This window comes from Arvicanthis niloticus, chromosome 2, assembly GCF_011762505.2.
Source record: "Arvicanthis niloticus isolate mArvNil1 chromosome 2, mArvNil1.pat.X, whole genome shotgun sequence".
Lineage (NCBI taxonomy): Eukaryota > Metazoa > Chordata > Mammalia > Rodentia > Muridae > Arvicanthis > Arvicanthis niloticus.
This window is the reverse complement of record NC_047659.1, coordinates 113094197-113111285: the sequence shown is the minus strand read 5'-3', so window position 1 is coordinate 113111285 and position 17089 is coordinate 113094197. Positions and strand designations below refer to the sequence as shown.

The window sequence follows — 17089 nt, the reverse complement described above, 5'->3', positions numbered from 1 at the left end:
TGGAAATGTCGCTCTGTGTGCTGAATCCAAACTAACCACTAGAGGTCACCCTAGCCTTATCACAAAGTTTCGAGGTCTACAGAAATGTATCAAAGAGAGACTCCAAGGCTAGGTCAGAGCTGCTGAAGCTCCAGGGGGCGCAAGAGGACTTTCTGAATATTCTGAAATCCAGATCCCGGGAGGATGAAGATGAAGCAAAGTGAAGCTGGTCCCTCTCGGGCAGCTGCAGCAGATGAGGACAGTGTGGTGGGCAGATGCCTCCACTTATGAGTTTTCCGGGTTCTACTGTTTGTTTCCAATCTCTAGCATCCACAACCTACTGGAACCATCTTTGCCTAACTGCAGAACTGAGCGGTAATGCTGCTTACCGACTACAACCCTTAGCCTATGGCTGCCACCATAACAAAGTACTGGAGACTGGGTTGTTCATGAAGAACGGTTACTTGGCTCACTGCTTCAAAGGTAGAAAGTTTAAGAGCACGTTGCTGGCATCTGGTGAGAACTTTTCTTGCTCTGTGGTGACTTGGTAAAAGGGGATGAGGCAAGACAGAATAAGCATGTGCTACAGAGCTTGCCTTCACAATAGAGCCACTCCTGAGCCGACCCATTAATGAGCAGAGCCCTCACGACTCAATGTTCTCCCAGCGGCAAACATCTTAACTGTCCTTGCCATGAGACAGTGTGCATTATGTTTCCAACACATTAAATCAGGAAATTTGTTCAGATCATACCAAAGAGTGACAGGCAACAAAGACAGCCCAATTTTCTTGCCTGAGAGCTGGGTGGCTCTGTGGTGATTTAGCATACTCGAGCATAAGAGTCCTTTGTGGGGTCAGGCCAAAGCCAGCCACCAAGACTATACCTGAGGTGGCATTCTGGCTGAGTTCCTTCCTTTGCGTGCCCTTCTGCCCCATGCTATCCACTTCCCCTGAAGGCTATTCTTTGATAAATCACTAAGCATAAGTCTCCATCTTTGGGTCTACTTCTGAACAAGCTAACCCAACACATCAGTATATCATCAGTGCTCATACATGTTAATTCTGTTACCCCTGGTCATCACCCTAGCTGCTGTGGCACTGGGTTTGTAAATTTATCCCTTTAGAGTGGTTCCATAATCCCTGTGGCATTTTTCTGCAGAACTGGTAAATGTCTACTCCTGTGTTCCAGCAGGTCCAACTGATGCCTCTTCTGTCTCTTGTCCAAAGAGTATGTGAGGCCATTCTTGTGGTTACCTTGTGGATTCTTCTTTCTTCTACCCTTTCAACCCCCTAACACTAGATAGGAGAGAACAAAGGGACAGAGGGGAAAGCAGGTGACATTATTGTTACACTACTTCCAGCTGACTTCTGAGCATCAAGTTCCTTGGTGCAAGTTTGACCATCATCATCAGTATATATAATTTCTTCTTATTATTATTATTTCTTCTTTGTGCATGACTACTTAACAAATCACAACCAACTAACAACCAACCAACAACCAACAGCAACCTACCCAGCTTCTCAGGCCCTGCCATTCATATGTCCTCTGAAAAGTGCCCAGAATTCTAAACATCACACAATTGGAGATGCTATCTGCCACTGGCAAAATCCTGCCCCTGCTACAGCACAAGGCAAATCAGAGTTAGTTGCTGTGGACAATCTGAAGTATCCCTAAATCCCATACCTAGGATTAAAATGAAAGCATATTCTTATACTTTTTTTTTGTCTGTTCTTTAAAGAAACCTAAATTCTCACTACAAATGCAGGTTGATGCTCCTTCCCAGGAGCCAAAGGCCTGTGTAATGCGTCCACCTGTAGGGGGCGCTAACAGTAAGATTTAAAGACCAGAGATGAATTGGGAGTATAGCTCAGAGGGAGGACACTTGACTACCATCCATGAGACCCTGGCTTGATATTTAGCACAATAATAATACTATCCAGGGAAATATTTAGAAGTTAAGTCTTAAAAAGTCCCTTAAATCATTTTGGAGTGAGGGAAGACAAAGGAGAGAATGTTCAAAGAGAGCAAATCACAAGTGGTCAAAGACCCAATGATGTGGATACCCATGGGCCATAACTTGGATATTTTGCCTTCAGTGGATAAAAATCAAAACACGAGTATTGGCACTGATTTTCCCAGATCAACTTAGCATTGAAAGAAAAAAAAAAAACACACAAAAAAACTTAACATTCCAATCTCGACTGATTCTCTTGGCTGGAATAAATTCACAAGCTGAAGCAAAAGGGAAGGAGGGAGGAAAGGCAAGAAGTGGGAGGTGGCGAGGCACCTAACTGCAACCTCTCACCTCTCCCTCCTCGCTCCTCAAACGTGCTGACTTTAGCATGGCACACACACACTTGAGAAAAATGATTAAAACGATTGCTCGCGTGTGACAGAAAAGTAATTTCCATTTAGAAAAATATTTAAATCAGGAGTTGGGAGCCTTCTCTGTCTTAGTTAATAACGGGCTGGATTACATGGAGAGTAGATTATATAAAGCCTATGGATCAATATACCATTTTCCTGATTAAATTGCTGGTGTACTGTGGGATTTGTAGGGGATGCAGCTGGGGAGGTGTCTGGAGACCTGAAATTGCATTTCAAGGGTAAATAAGGAGTAGTGTGAGCCGGGTAATTTCTTTTTACCTTTCTCCCCCCAGATTTTTAGATAGATGAGGTAGACTGCTGGAGTTTCTTCATGGCGCTCACTCCTTCTCTATCCCCATATAGAGCAGCCATGCTCCCTCCTCCTGAGCTTTGCGTAAATACTACACGAGCACACTTATGTCTCTGTCTCCCTGTGTTGAATTTGGTCCACGAGGGTAAAGCCAGTAAGCATGAGCAGCAGCGACAGGCCACATTCATCTAAGTCAGGAGTGGGTGATGCTTACAGCTATCTTTCTCTTACACTTATGAAATATGCTGGAGCTTAAAACTTAACTGCTCAGAAAGGCCGCTTCTGAGTGTAATCACATTTTTCCTTGTGAACAATGAACTAAGTCAGAAAGAACGTCTTCCTAGCTGCAGTCTGAGTAGTGGGTGGGATGAAGGCACCTGCCGTCACTTCAGCATTTTCAGTAAAAGATTATTTCCAAGGGTGAATTTTAAAAGAAAGAGGGGGGGGGGTGTCACATACTATACTTGAGGGTGGACAAAAACTCACTGTGTAGCTTAGGTTGCTCTTGAACTCATGGCAATCCTCCTGCCTCAGCCTCCCTCTTAAGGTTGCCATGCTCAGCTAAAAGTCAGCATTTGTTGACTCTGATAGTTAATTCAGGTAGTCATTTGCCACACCACACAGGCGGTGTGGTCTCATGAATTCATGATCAGAAAGTTAAGGATAAGCTTCTGATTTTAACATCTGATGGGCATTCTGATCCTTGATTTACTTCAGGCAGGGGTTTTTTATTAATTATTTTATTTATTTACATCCCGATGTTGCTCCCCCACCCTGCAGAATTTTCCCCCTCCTCACTCCCCTTTACCTCTGAGAGACCTGTGCTTCCCTCCTTCCTGGGACATCAAGTCTCTACAGGTTTATGCCCATCCTCTCCCACTGAGGCCAGACAAGGCAGTCCTCTGCTACATGGTGCTGGGGACCTCAGACCAGCCCGTGTATGGTCTTTTGTTGATGGCTTAGTCGAATTTCCAGGGGTCCAGGTTAGTTGACACTGTTCTTCCTATGGGGTTGTCATACTCTTTCAGTTTCTTCAGTTCTTCCCCTAACTCTTCCAGAGGGGTCCTTAACCTCAGTCCAATGCTTGGCTCTGAGTATCTGCATCCATCTCAGACAGTTGCTGGTAGAACATCTCAGAGAATAAGCATGCTAGGATCCTGTCTGTATGCACAACATAACATCAGTAATAGTGTCAGGGTTTGGTGCCTGCCCATGAGATGGATCACTGTTCATCCATTCCATCTGTCTCTGCTCCATTTTTGTTTCTGCTTTTCTTTTAGACAGGAAAGATTCTGGGTTAAAAATTTTGAAGGTAGGTTAGTGACTGCATCTCTCCACTGGGGACCCTGTCTCTTTAAGTTCCATCTCCGTACTGTTGGGCATTTCAGCTAAGGCCATCGCATTAAGTCCTGGGAGCCTTTTACATTCCAGGTCTCTGGGACTTTCTAGAGGTTCCCCCAACCCACACTCCCTGCAGCTGCATATTTCCATTCATTCTCCTGCCCCTCTAGGCTTCTCTCCTGTCTGCTCCCATACCTAATCCTGCCCACCCTTTCCCTTCCCCTTCCCCTTTCCTACCCAGCTCCCTCCTTCCTGCTGCCTCTGGTGATTATTTTGTTCCCCTTCGAAGTGGGATTGAAGTATCCTTACTTGGGCCTTTCCTCTTGTTAAACTTCTTAGGGTCTTTGGTGTGTATCATGGGCATTATGTATTTTTTGGCTAATATCTACTTATCAGTGAGTACATATCATGCATGTCCTTCTGGGACTAGGTCACCTCACTCAGGATGATATTTTCTAGTTCCATTCATTTGCCTGCAAAACCTATGATGTCCTTGTTTTTAATGTCTGAATAGTATTCCATTGTGTAAATTAACCACATTTTCTGGGTCCATTATTCGGTTTGTACCTCAAACAGTTTTACAGGATACAAAGGCAGGCAACCCACCACTGGTCATCAAAGCAGGCAATAATATTTACAGCCAGTTCTCAACCTTGCATGCATGAATGAGGTTCAAACTCTTTTTTTTTTTTTTTTTTTTTTTTTTGGTTGTTTGTTTTTTTTTTTTTTTTTTTTTTTTTTTTTTTTTTTTTGGTTTTTTTGGTTTTTTTGGTTTTTGAGACAGGGTTTCTCCGTGTAGCCCTGGCTGTCCTGGAACTCACTCTGTAGACCAGGCCGGCCTTGAACTCAGAAATCCACCTGCCTCTGCCTCCCAAGTGCTGGGATTAAAGGCGTGCGCCACCACCGCTCAGCGACGTTCAAACTCTTTTCAACCTCTGGCTTCTTGACTTCACATAGATTAGCAGCGTCTGGTGTGTGTGTGTGTGTGTGTGTGTGTGTGTGTGTGCGCGCGCGCACTTCTCACTCAGCTAATTTTGAAATCAAGGCTTTATATAAGCTAAACATGAGCCCTGCAGCACCAAGAAGGATAACATCTACAAAAAAGACACACTATTATAGTGGAAATATGCTGCCAAGTGTATAAGTATGAACCTGGCATGGCATGCTTTTAGAAAAAAAAAAACTATCTTATTTAGGATTTTATCTCTCTGAAGAGACACCATGACCGCAACAACTCTCATAAAGGAAAATATTTATTTGGTGCTGTCTTACATTTCAGAGGTTTAGTCCGTTTTTAGCATGCAGGAAGCATGGCAGCATGCAGGCAGACATGGTGCTGGGGAAGGAGCTGAGTTCTATATCTTGATCTGAAGGCAGCAGGGGGAGACTGGGCGAAGCTTGAGCATAGGAGACCTCAAAGTCTAACTCCACAGTGAGACTTTCTCCAACAAGATCACACCGACGCCAACAAGGCCACACCTCCTAAAACTACCACTGTCTGTGAGCCAAGCATCCAAACACATGAGCCTGTGGGGGCCATTTCTGTTGAAACTACCACACTGTCTTAAATTGAATTTTTAAAAAATTGCTGAATGCTTGTTACCAGGAAGTAGCCGAAGAAGTGTTCGAGAATGAGAATTGGGATTGTTTATCCACAGACTCACTAATTATGTTCATGTTATTACTTTTTTTATTTTTTCTCTGGGATCATACAACTGGTGTTCAGAAGGACCCTTGGCTACTTATTTACACACCACCCTTATGACCAGCACTCAGTGGAAATGCAAAGGTAAAGTGACAGCTCTGATGACTTAGGTATCAGGGAGGGGTAGGAGGGCTTGCTTGCTTGTTTGTTTCTGTTCGCAGCTTTATTTGACAACTCAGGAATAGGCACACTGGCTTTTTACTACATCTTACCTCCCTAATATATTTTCTCTACACACACACACACACAAAACCAAGTTTGTCAGACATTAAGGATAACATTTGTGAAGCTTGAATGTAAGTGTGCACACTGTGCTACGTGTTTGCAACATTCCTGACAGACAACTTCAGAAAAATTTAAACAGCTTGAGTGTCTGGAAAGAAAAGATGTTCACGATTAATTCACTCAAAAAAAAAAAAAAAAAAAAAAAAAAAAAAAACAAGAACACTGGCTCCTCAAATGTTTCACAGATGTTTTAAAACCCTCTAACTTTAAATGTAATTTCACTGCTATTTATTTATATCTATTATGTATCGCATATTACACGGAGTGGTTTTGTACAGAATGTCTCATCTACCTCAATCTTCATAATTAGGCCCAAAGTTAATTATGATTGCCCCCAAAGCATTGCTTTTCCCACTTTGAGGATGAATGAACTGGGAAGCAAGACAATTGTCACGCCAACAATTGAAGCCAAAACACCACCCCTCACTTAAAGGCTCTCCTGTGTCTGTATTATAGACAAGCTATAGTTAGTTCTTGCTACAGCCCAGTCATGGAGACGCTGCTAATCTATGTGAAGTCAAGAAGCCAGAGGTTGAAAAGAGTTTGAACCTCATTCATGCACGCGAGGCGGAGAACTGTCAGCAAATATTATTAACCACTTCTATAGACCACCAAACTTCCTGACAACTTTGTATGCAAGTAGGCACTGGGTGCTTGTGTACATGTAGGCATTTGCATGCAGAGGGTAGAGGTCAACTTCAAATGTCAAGCTTGTTGTTTGAGACAGAGTCTCACTGGGACTTAGGGCTCTTTGATTAGGCTAGGCTAGGTAGCCTGTGAACCTCAAGAATCCGTCTGTCTCTACCTCTCCAGCTCTCAGATTCCAAGTGTGTTCCATCATTCTGTATTTTGTTTTGTCTTGTTTGTTTTACACGTGGGTGCTGGGGATGGAACTCAGGTCCTCAGGAACAATTAAGCTATCCCACTACCCCTCCCCCAGAATTCTGTTAAGAAATTTATTTTATTGCCTATTTACTGTGCTGCGTGTCAATTCCTCTTGCCTTTCATCGGTTTCTGTAACTTCACTGTATCTGTTTTCAGTCAGGATTTAAGATGGATTTTTTTTTCACACTCACAACCATTCTGTGTCCAAGAAGCTTTCACAAAATCTTGATTATCCACATATATAAATCAGATATACAAATCAAACAATAAGAGATAAATCATTAAAAACTTGCATTAAAACAATTCTTTGGTGTTATAAAAGGCTCCCATTTATTAAAGACAAAATTCATATTTATCAAAATATGCTTTGATTGAGGTAGCTGTGTTTATTTTTTTGCATAAGGAAATCCTCTCCTGGGCCGGTGACAAGGCACAGTGTGTAAAGGCATTGGCATGTATGCTTGATGACCTTGATTCTATTCTGAGATCCCACTAGGGAGCAGGAAGAACTGAGTCCCCCGTGTTGTCCTCTGACCTTCACAGATTTACCTTTGCACTCTCCCTTTCTCTCTCACACACAATAAAATAAGTAAGAACATAAATAGTTTAAGGAAAGCTTGCCTGGATATTTGGCAGTATAGGAAGCAAAGCATTGTCGCTATCATTCACAGGTGATCAATATTTCTATTTTACATTGGTTAATGCTGAGAGTTCCACTTCACATAAATATGGAGTGTAAAATGGCACAGGCGTGTTTAGGGCCATTTCAGAAATTGCTTCAAATTCTGTTCTAATCCAAAACCAAAATTAATCAACAAGACTTTATGAAACTTGGGTCAGCAGCTCCAACAGCATTCCTTAAAGTCATATGCTCTAACACAATGCAACCCAGAGAGACACTAATGTGATACATGCCAAGGACTGATGGTAGGCAATACCGAACATCTGCTTCCCAGAATTAAGACACTGCCTTTCTGTAAGAGCAGGCAGCTTCCTGTGCTGCCTGTGTGATATAATTGGCAACCACTTTTTAGTGCCTTTTTTTAATTTGAGAATTACAAACTTCCCACCCTTTCCAATTTCTTTCATGTTCTCTGAAAAAAAATCCCTCTTGTATTTATGACCTCTTTTTCTACATTAATTTATATGTTTGTGTGTGTACATGTCTCTATATACAATGAACTGTCTCATTAATGTTGCCTGTATTTTTGTGTGTTTAGTGCTGACCACTTAGGATTGAGGGTCTCATTTCTTAAAGAAAAAAGATAGGGGAAAGAGAGAGAGAGAGAGAGAGAGAGAGAGAGAGAGAGAGAGAGAGAGAGACTCCCTCTGTCAGTAGTCATTGACTGCCTGTAGCTCTTCACCTACGGGTGGGGTTTTGTGAAATTTTTCTTCATCCCTGTTGCCATGACAATTGGTGTAGTCTTTTCAGGCCTTGTGCAGGCAGCTGTATTGCTGACAGTTCATGGGAACATCATCCCTGTCCTGACAAGAAGCCACCATTACACATCAGAATTTACAACCTGTTAAAGATGCTAAAATACCATTGCTCTTAATGAGGAAAGAATGCACCAACAGGAAGGGGGACCAGAATGACTCATTGCCCACAAGCTCCTGCCCCCATCCATTCTCTAAAGACTGGTGTGGTATGTACAGGAAGGAGTGAGGAGGAAAGCATCAAGGATGTTGAAATCCTTTGAACATTAGGAGAGTCGTGCTGTTACTCATATTCAGTAGCTTTTTGAACAGTGCTTTATAAGATGAGGGGAAGGCACAAAAACAAGACTCTCATTCATGCCCAGAAGCTAGAAATCATGATTCTGATATAGAAGGTTTCCAGGGCTCTGAGATCTGTCCTGTTATCAGAGGGCAGAAAGGATCACCATGCCCTGCATGGTCCCCCAGAAGGTTTAAACCAAACATGATTTTCCCAACTCTTGAATGAGGTCAGTCCTGGGGATAAGAGCTTACTAGCACACAAGGGAATTCTGCTACAAAAGCCGTCAACTTGAGAGCGAAGCTAGAACCCTGACACCAAACAGATGGTATAAGAGGTGTGATAAGGTCTGGGATAAGGAAGCCATAAATCAAGAGGAATCCACGCTGGGAATGATGGCCCACACCTTTAGTCTCAGCAGTCAGGAAGCAGAAGCAGATAGATCTCTGAGTTCAAGGCCAGCTTGATCTACAAAGAGAGTTCTAAGACATTCAGGGCTACACAGAGAAACCTTGTATTGGAAAAACAAAATAAACACAACAGGAAAAAAAAAAAGAAAAAAGAGGAATTACAGAATGGGTAAGTGGAAAAATTATCAAAACCTTTGCAAGCCCTAGATGCTACCTGGATCATTGCCTTTCATGACATATAATGAGCTAGAATAAACCACAGAGTTCTTTTGATACTATTTAACTTATGTGAGTTCTATAAAAATGTGTTAGAATAATATTCATCCAAAGTCACAGTGGTGACAGCAGAATAAAGATCCAAGTCTCTAACTTCCTAAGAATTCTCTCTACTTCCTTAGTCATATTTACAGGATGACCAGACCACAGAAAACTGGATGGGCAATCCCATGCCAAGTCCCCAATACTATCTCTACCCAAAGATCAAGATAAAAGAAAGAAAAGGAGGAAGGCAGGCAGATAGAGAGAAAGAACTTAGAAACTAGGAAAGATTTCCTTTGGCAGGAGTATATCCTAAACATTTTTAAATTATGAATGAACAGATAGAAATTCATGAGAACATAAAAAAGTACATTAGTTATACACAGTCAATGCAGATTTATAATTAAACAGAAAATCTGTGGACAGCTTCCTGCCAGGTAGTGAGGCAGGCATAGCAGATTTGGAAGTCATTGAGTCTTGCACCCACAATCGTTTCAATCCCACTTCCCATTTTCACTGGTAACACTCTAACTTTAAGAAAGGAGAAACATCACAGCATGCATCCTTAGAATTTAAAATACCATGAGAAAGGAGAGAAGTATCACATTTGTTTGGGTGGAGATATTAAGGCAAGGCTACAACTCACTAAGGGAAAACCACTTCTTCCTGGTAAAGTGTGGTTATAGTTTTCTTTAATTCTCTTTAATCTACCTTTACATAATTTTAATATAATATTTTATTTTTAATATAATATTTTACTTATCTTTGAGAATTTCACACTGTATGTTTTGGTCAATTTCACTTTCTAACTCCTTCCAGATATACCTCGACATCCCCCTTTGTACTTCACAACTCTCCTCTTTTAAAATAACCCAATGAATCCAATTAGTACTACCCATACCCTAGTGGGTGTGGAGTTGTGCACTAGAACATGGTCAACCTTTCAGGGACCACATCCATAGAGTAAACTGACTCTCTCCGACCTAGTACCATCAGTTGTTAATAGCTCCTCAGTTATGGATAGCCCCTCCCTGACTCCATGCTGTAATGTTGGCTGGCCTGATCTTGTGCAGGTCTGTGCAGGCAACCACAGCTGCTACGGTCTCATGGGTGCAAAGCTCCAGCTCCAGTTACATGACTTTCTATCAAAAGAAGGATATTTGAAATGCATCTCTGATTCCAGGGAGAAAATGGCATCTAACTGCCCAAAAGATTTTAAGATTACAAAAACAAGACTATAGCTATAGCCTAGTAGGCCTTCCATGCTGCTGCTGCTGCTCCACATACACACAGTTATATATATATACAAATTTATAAGAAAAACATGCTATTCCATTCTCCCTTAAGTGTTAATCTAAATAGAACTGTCAATCAGTTGAAGAGGATACCACCACTCAAGAAAACTGTTTTATGTGAAGACACATTAAAGAGTGTGGAAGGGAAAGTATCCCCCTACTGGGCTATATACCCCAAAGTCCTTCTCTCTGTGCACGTGCTTCTACATGTTCACTGCTAAGCCTGCTATCTAAGTTCTAACTCAAAAAGTATGATTTTTCCTTCCTCTACATTCTGTCTCTTTTTCAACGACTAGTCCAAATCTTAAGCCCACCTGCTTTGGCATGCTGGGCATATCTATTCTCTAACGAGCGAGCACCCTGCTTCTCTGCAGCTGCAGACAAGAGATCTCTACCTAGGAAAGTGTGGCTTCCTTTCTTCCTCTTACCCACCTCCCTCCTTCCAGCAGCTGCCAGGAATTTTCTTCTGGGTCTGTTTCAGGTTGGTTGTTTTTTTGTTTTTTGTTTTCTGTTTTTGTTTTTTTAATCTATGAGACTGAGAACCTGCAACTCTGGTAGGAAAAGATAGAGACATGCTCATATTTCATAGCAACATGTAGGGTACTTCCTGTAAAAAGGATGTGTGTCCAGCCTGGAAATAGCCCGATACACATATGTTCTACCTGAACACATGATCTAGGTGGTGCCTCTGTGCAGGCTCAGTGGCTTGGGGCACAGAAGCACTGCTACTTCTGTACCATAGATGATAATGGGTGGGAATATAGGGGAATCTCTGAGGCAAGGCTGACCACCAAACCAGAGAGGTGAGACTAAATTTACAAAGGCTCACAGTTGGCTAGAGCTGTAGATGGGAAAGGAGGGCAGATTTGGGGACCTTGACTCTGTCTTCCAAGATTTCTGTCTCTGAATAAAATGCAGCTTAGAGTCGGTTCCTGTTTCTGCTCTCTGGATTTTGCTGTGACGGGCATCGGGAATTTCAGTTTGTCACTTGTAAAACGGGACCCCTGACTCCACAGTAGCATTCCAAGGAAACTTTGTAATGCATTACATTTGTTCAGAGGAATTTGTATGGAAAGAAGAAAAACAGAAGCAGAGGAAACAGTCTTCAGACTTGATTTTTGGATGTCCCCTTTGATGACTTAAAACTTGAAAAAGAGCCAGATAGGTAATAGTGTAAAAGAAAACATTTCCAAGGATTGCCCCCCTCCCCAGACTCCACCAGCCACAGCACACACACAGACTTATTTAAATTTGAGGAAACATGAACTGGCTGTTTGTAATGTAAAGTTTTCCCCACTGAAATAACATATGGAATATTTTTAAAAGAAAAAAGAATCCAGAGACATAGTCCAAATGCTTATGAGTACAAAAACTCTTTTTATACCTAACATTTTTATATCCAAGGGTACCAAATATAAAATGTAACAATACTAAACTATCATGACAAATACAATATTAAGACTTCAAATGACCAGAGAGAAAAATAACAGAAAACACATCCAAAAGCCAGACTTCTGACTCATCAAGCTTATGTACATGGAGTCAGGGCTGGGGAGAATGACCATTTAGAAATAACTACAGATAAAACACCTTGTATGTGCATCACTGAGTAAATGAAGATTCTCCTCACTGAAAGCTAAGTATTGGGTTATAAATGACCTATATGATTCACACAGCACATGGTGGCAGTCTGTGGAAGGACCAGGGCAAGAGAAAACAAAACCGAGTTGACAATTTCCATATATTAGCTCCTTCTAGATCCAACCTTCTGTCACCAAATAAAGCCAGAAAGGTACAGATACACAGTTTTGGTTATTTCCACGTCTCTTCTTCATCATTGGTGTTTCTGTTTTGCCTGCGGTTTTAATTAATTTCTTATTCACAGAAGAAGTCAATATCCTGAAAGTGGGGAAAAAGATCAAAATTTCAGGCTGGTTCCCAAAAGGCAGGTGTAGAGTTTTAATTTAAAAATAAGATTTAATTTTGGATTTGGGATAAGTCCAGGTTGAAAACCTAAAGTTTTGAGATAATTATCACTATAAAGTCCAATACTGTTTAAGATGAAGGTCTTTCAATACACCTCTATTTTGTAGTTTTTTCACAGACAGAGCACAATGCCATGCAGCGATGTTAGGTGGGCTGTGGCTGTTGGGCTGGGCTATGTTTGAAGCATAGCTGTCAGCTTGGGAAATGCACTTCAAAATGAACATCTTGCAAAGGAGCTCAGAAAGGATCTTTATTTCTGCCACAGTTTACACGGCCCCAGAACAGTGGGAAGACCTCCATTTTATTTCATGCAAAAGTGGAGTCTATCTGCCACACAGATAAGACTCAAAATTTTTTTCTGGACTATTTTGATCTTCTCAAAAACAGGTGGTAAGTTTCTTCCTTCAATTTACATTTCATCATTTCATAAATAACCATATCTTTCATAAAACTATTGGGGAAAACAGCTTAGTAATTTTTTTTAGTCCCTTTCTGTATGACACAGATGCCTTCCATTAAAATAGAAGGAGTGTTGTTTTATATACTTGAAACATGCTGCCAGTCCCCATTCACACACACACACACACACACACACACACACGCAGTAGAAGGAGAGTTAAGTATATGAGGTAGCAGGTATGAGTTGTGAATCAGCCTAGTGGGGTTATCATTTTGATCACTTTATATATGTGTATACATCAAAATTTCAAGTTGAACATCTTCAATATACAATTTTACTGGTTAATTATATTCCTGATAAAGATAAAATACAGCTTTCAAAAGTTGAGACATTTAAAATAATAAATTCAGAGTGATTGTGGTGTGTGAAGAAAGTGTGCCAGCTCATAAGGCTGATAGCCAATATGTCCATTCTACATGTCACCAATTCATAAAAGTCACTGTTGACCCCTGTTTTGTGCAACATATACTGGAAATTGAAGGACATATTTTTTTCTTAGAATAAGTCTACACTACCCCAAGGCTTGAGTCGTCCTCCCGTCACCACTGAGATGCTTACCGTCGTTGGGATCTCCTTAGTGGCCTCCTGGTATACTCGTTGCTCTTTAACCAAGTTGCTGGGGAAATAACCCACAATTCCCATCTCATCCTGGTGGTCACCATAAACCTGTGTGCCCAAAGCAGCAGCAGTCAGGGAGAAGCTGATGTCAGGGGTTTTGAGAAACTCCTGTCCTCATAATGACAATTACATGAGCCAGTGAGCCAGCGCTTCCCTTTAGCTGCACATTCCAGGGAATTCAGAGCAAATGTGAAATTCACTGGCAGCATCAGGGATTGCCAGTCTGATCTTTTGGAGATCTGACTTGTCTCAGTACCTTAACGTTACTCCTCTTTCTGCACTCCCATTCTTTGCCTGAAATCATCTGGAATCTATAGAAAACTAAGGACAGTAAAAAATTTAAAGCAAACAGACTACCATTTTACAATATATATATATATATATATATATATATATATATATATATATATATATATATCCACTGTTTTAGCATTTAAAAGTGACATATAGTACATCCTGATGACTGCTTCATCAGTTTCAGATGTATTTCTGGGATGACATCAACCATGCTTCATCCCTCACTGGGCTCTGCTTTGGACTGTGGGTACATTTTAGCTCAAGCAAGAAGCTCCTGCAAAATCGAAGAGGGCTCTAAGCTTTCCTAAAAGAATTTTCTCCTTTAGACTGACCAGTCACATACGACCCTTGGCAAATCCTCTGAGACAATTTTTGAAGGAGGTTCAACATCTATGCAATGTGGAAACCTCAGCACGCATGTTTTTTCCCTGATTAAAACATCATTTAGAATTTCATCATTGTGAAATCACCCTTTTTAAAGTGCAATAGCAGAAAATGAATCTGAGTTTTTGTGTTTCCACTTACAGTTCCCACACTGTCTTTACAGCTACTCTTAGACATTAAATGGTTTGAAGCCAGGAAAGCCAGGAAAAGTTAAGAACAACACAATTAAGATATATATATATATATATATATAACATATATATATATATATATATATATATATATATATATATATATATATATAAAACAATCTCATCTTACACTGCCAGCCCAAAATTCTCCAGCTCCATTTTCTGTTACCAGCTTAGAATAAACATAGATCTGCTGCCCTTTCTTGACATTGATGAACCTACAGTCTGGGGCATTGTAATCTTCCTGTGCTCTTGCCAGAGAAATGGTATCTGAAAGGAAATAAAAAGTGAAGTGACTAGATGTCCTATGAGCAAAAAGGCAAAGTTTGTAAGAGAGGTAGGAAAGGAGCGTGCAGCTGGGTTTCAAACAGAAGAGAGAGGAGAGAGACCAAGGACTTAGGCAAGTGAATTCTCCGAAGTTAGACCCCAAACACAGAACTTGAGACAGTGCTGGGAACAATGAGCGCATTTAGGATTCACTACAAAGTACAACCTGGCTTTATGCCAGACAGATTTCCCATTATATGATAGAAAGGTAATGAAAACCAAACCGTTAACAGCGCCTTACAGACACACTCCTCATCTGCACACAGCTTCTTAGAAGAAAGTTTATCCATAAAAATGCCATGCCCGGTACATAGAGACACAAGGCCCCCAAGCAAAAGAATCAGTATTTTTGCCATCTTCCTTCTTGCTGTTTTGACTAGCACTCTTTGCCTGATTCAGTGGTTCTTTTATTTGAAAGCCAACTCTCTGGGTAAATACCCAGCCAATAGGAAGGGGCCACCCCCCTCACCCCTCCACCCCCTCCCCTGTAATTTCATAGTGTGTGCTCGTGGATTCCAGAGGCTTTTTAGCGTTTCATTTTCCAGAGAGAGTCAAACTCCATGTGTCTGTGTTCCACACGAATGGTGTGCCATGCTTAAAGCTGTATCTGCCATGGCTTGTGGTGTCCACCAGCAGACCATTACTGAGAGTCCTGTGAGACTATCAACCATTGTTTATTCTTCTCTTTTGTCCTCCTATCCTTTCAGTTTATGAGAAAACTTGTAGAAATCTATTCAAGATGTAACATGGAGGCTGGGGAGACAGGTCAGTGGATAAGGCACTTGTTATGCAAGTGTGAAGAATAAAACCCCAGAACCCACACAAGAACTAGACAGTCGTTGTGGCAGAGACAGACACAAGGCATCCTGGAGGCAAGCTTGATAACTAGAGAAACTGAAATCAGCAAGCTCTGGGTTCAGCAAGAACATCAATAAATAAAATAAAGAGAAACTGAGGAAGACACCCAATGTTAACATCAGGCTTCTCGGAAACACATAAGGCATGCATCCACACACATGTAAACACAGACACACACAGTGCCTCACACATACACATTTTAAAAAGTCAAAGTGTCTTGGGTGCAAAATTTATTTTACTAAGCCTAATAAAATTCTAGATTTACATAATATATGTAAATATATTTACATAATATAGCTTGTGTTGTTTGTTTATGTAAATATATATTTACATGATGTAAAGAACTCTTCTACAAATATTTTGTGATAGTAATATTTTGTGGCTCATGTTTGGCCTGAGCCACTGGTGGATTATATAACATATTTGCTAACATCACAACCAGACCCTACCAATGTGGAAGCAAGAGATACGTGGGGGAATAATGGGGGCCAATCCTTCTTTATTCCAGTGTACGTAATACATAAGCTTATGACACATGCCTGAGACAATCAGTTTATAAAGAAAAAGTTTATTTGTGTGGGTTACAGGTCTGGAAGTTTCAGTTCATGATCACTGGCCCATTGATCTGGGTCTGTGGCAGATCCTGGTGGAAACCAGTAGCTTAGAACACCACTTAGGGCTGGGAAACAGAAGATATAAAAAGACCAGCCAGCAGGACCCTGCAATCACCTTTGCGTCACTCCCAATGACATATGTACCTCTCAGTAGGCCTCACTCCTCAAAAGTTCTACCTCCTCCCAACTGCACCAATCTGGGGAGTACACGTTTTTACATGAAGTTAGTGTTTTAGAGACATTCAAGATCAAAACTGTAGCACTTGCTCTAAGGATCTATCTATCTATCTATCTATCTATCTATCTATCTATCTATCTATCTATCTATCATCCATCTATCTATCATCCATCTAATCTATCTTTCTTGCTGTGTTCTTTAGGATCTAGCTCCATTGGAGGCCTTCAGGGAGAATTCCCAGGATAAGCCAGCAGTTTGATCTACTGCTAGTATTCTGGCTGCTGCTCATTGCTTATCTGCTCACCCTTAGTGAGACCCTGCCTCAAAAACAGAAACAGAGAACTGGCTGGAATATAACCCAGTGTCTGGTTTTTTACTTAGCATGCACAGAGCCCTGGGATCAGTCTTCATTACAATAAATCAATAGTTAATAAAATGTCAAATCTCAGGGACTGTACCCCAGGCTCAGTCTCATCATAGGGAATAGGGTGGAGTACAAGGTCAATAAATTGAAATATCCTTGATGGAAGGATGCCCCATCCAAAGTACTATGACTCAGGAAAACTAAGGGACACCTTTTACCTCATCTCACACTTTCCATCTTGCTCTCTCAGATGGGGACTC

At 41.1% G+C, this 17089-nt stretch overlaps 1 protein-coding gene across 1 annotated transcript; it reads right to left on the bottom strand.

The window, feature by feature from the left end:
- Positions 1-11930: 11930 nt before the first annotated feature.
- Otor (otoraplin) lies at positions 11931-15182 on the bottom strand. The gene is made up of 4 exons (XM_034496696.2): positions 15057-15182; positions 14619-14758; positions 13557-13664; positions 11931-12451 (listed from the first exon to the last, which is right to left on the bottom strand). The coding sequence occupies exons 1-4, from the start codon at positions 15169-15171 to the stop codon at positions 12428-12430; spliced, it is 387 nt and encodes a 128-aa protein (XP_034352587.1). The 5' UTR covers positions 15172-15182; the 3' UTR covers positions 11931-12427.
- Between the last annotated feature and the right edge of the window lie 1907 nt (positions 15183-17089).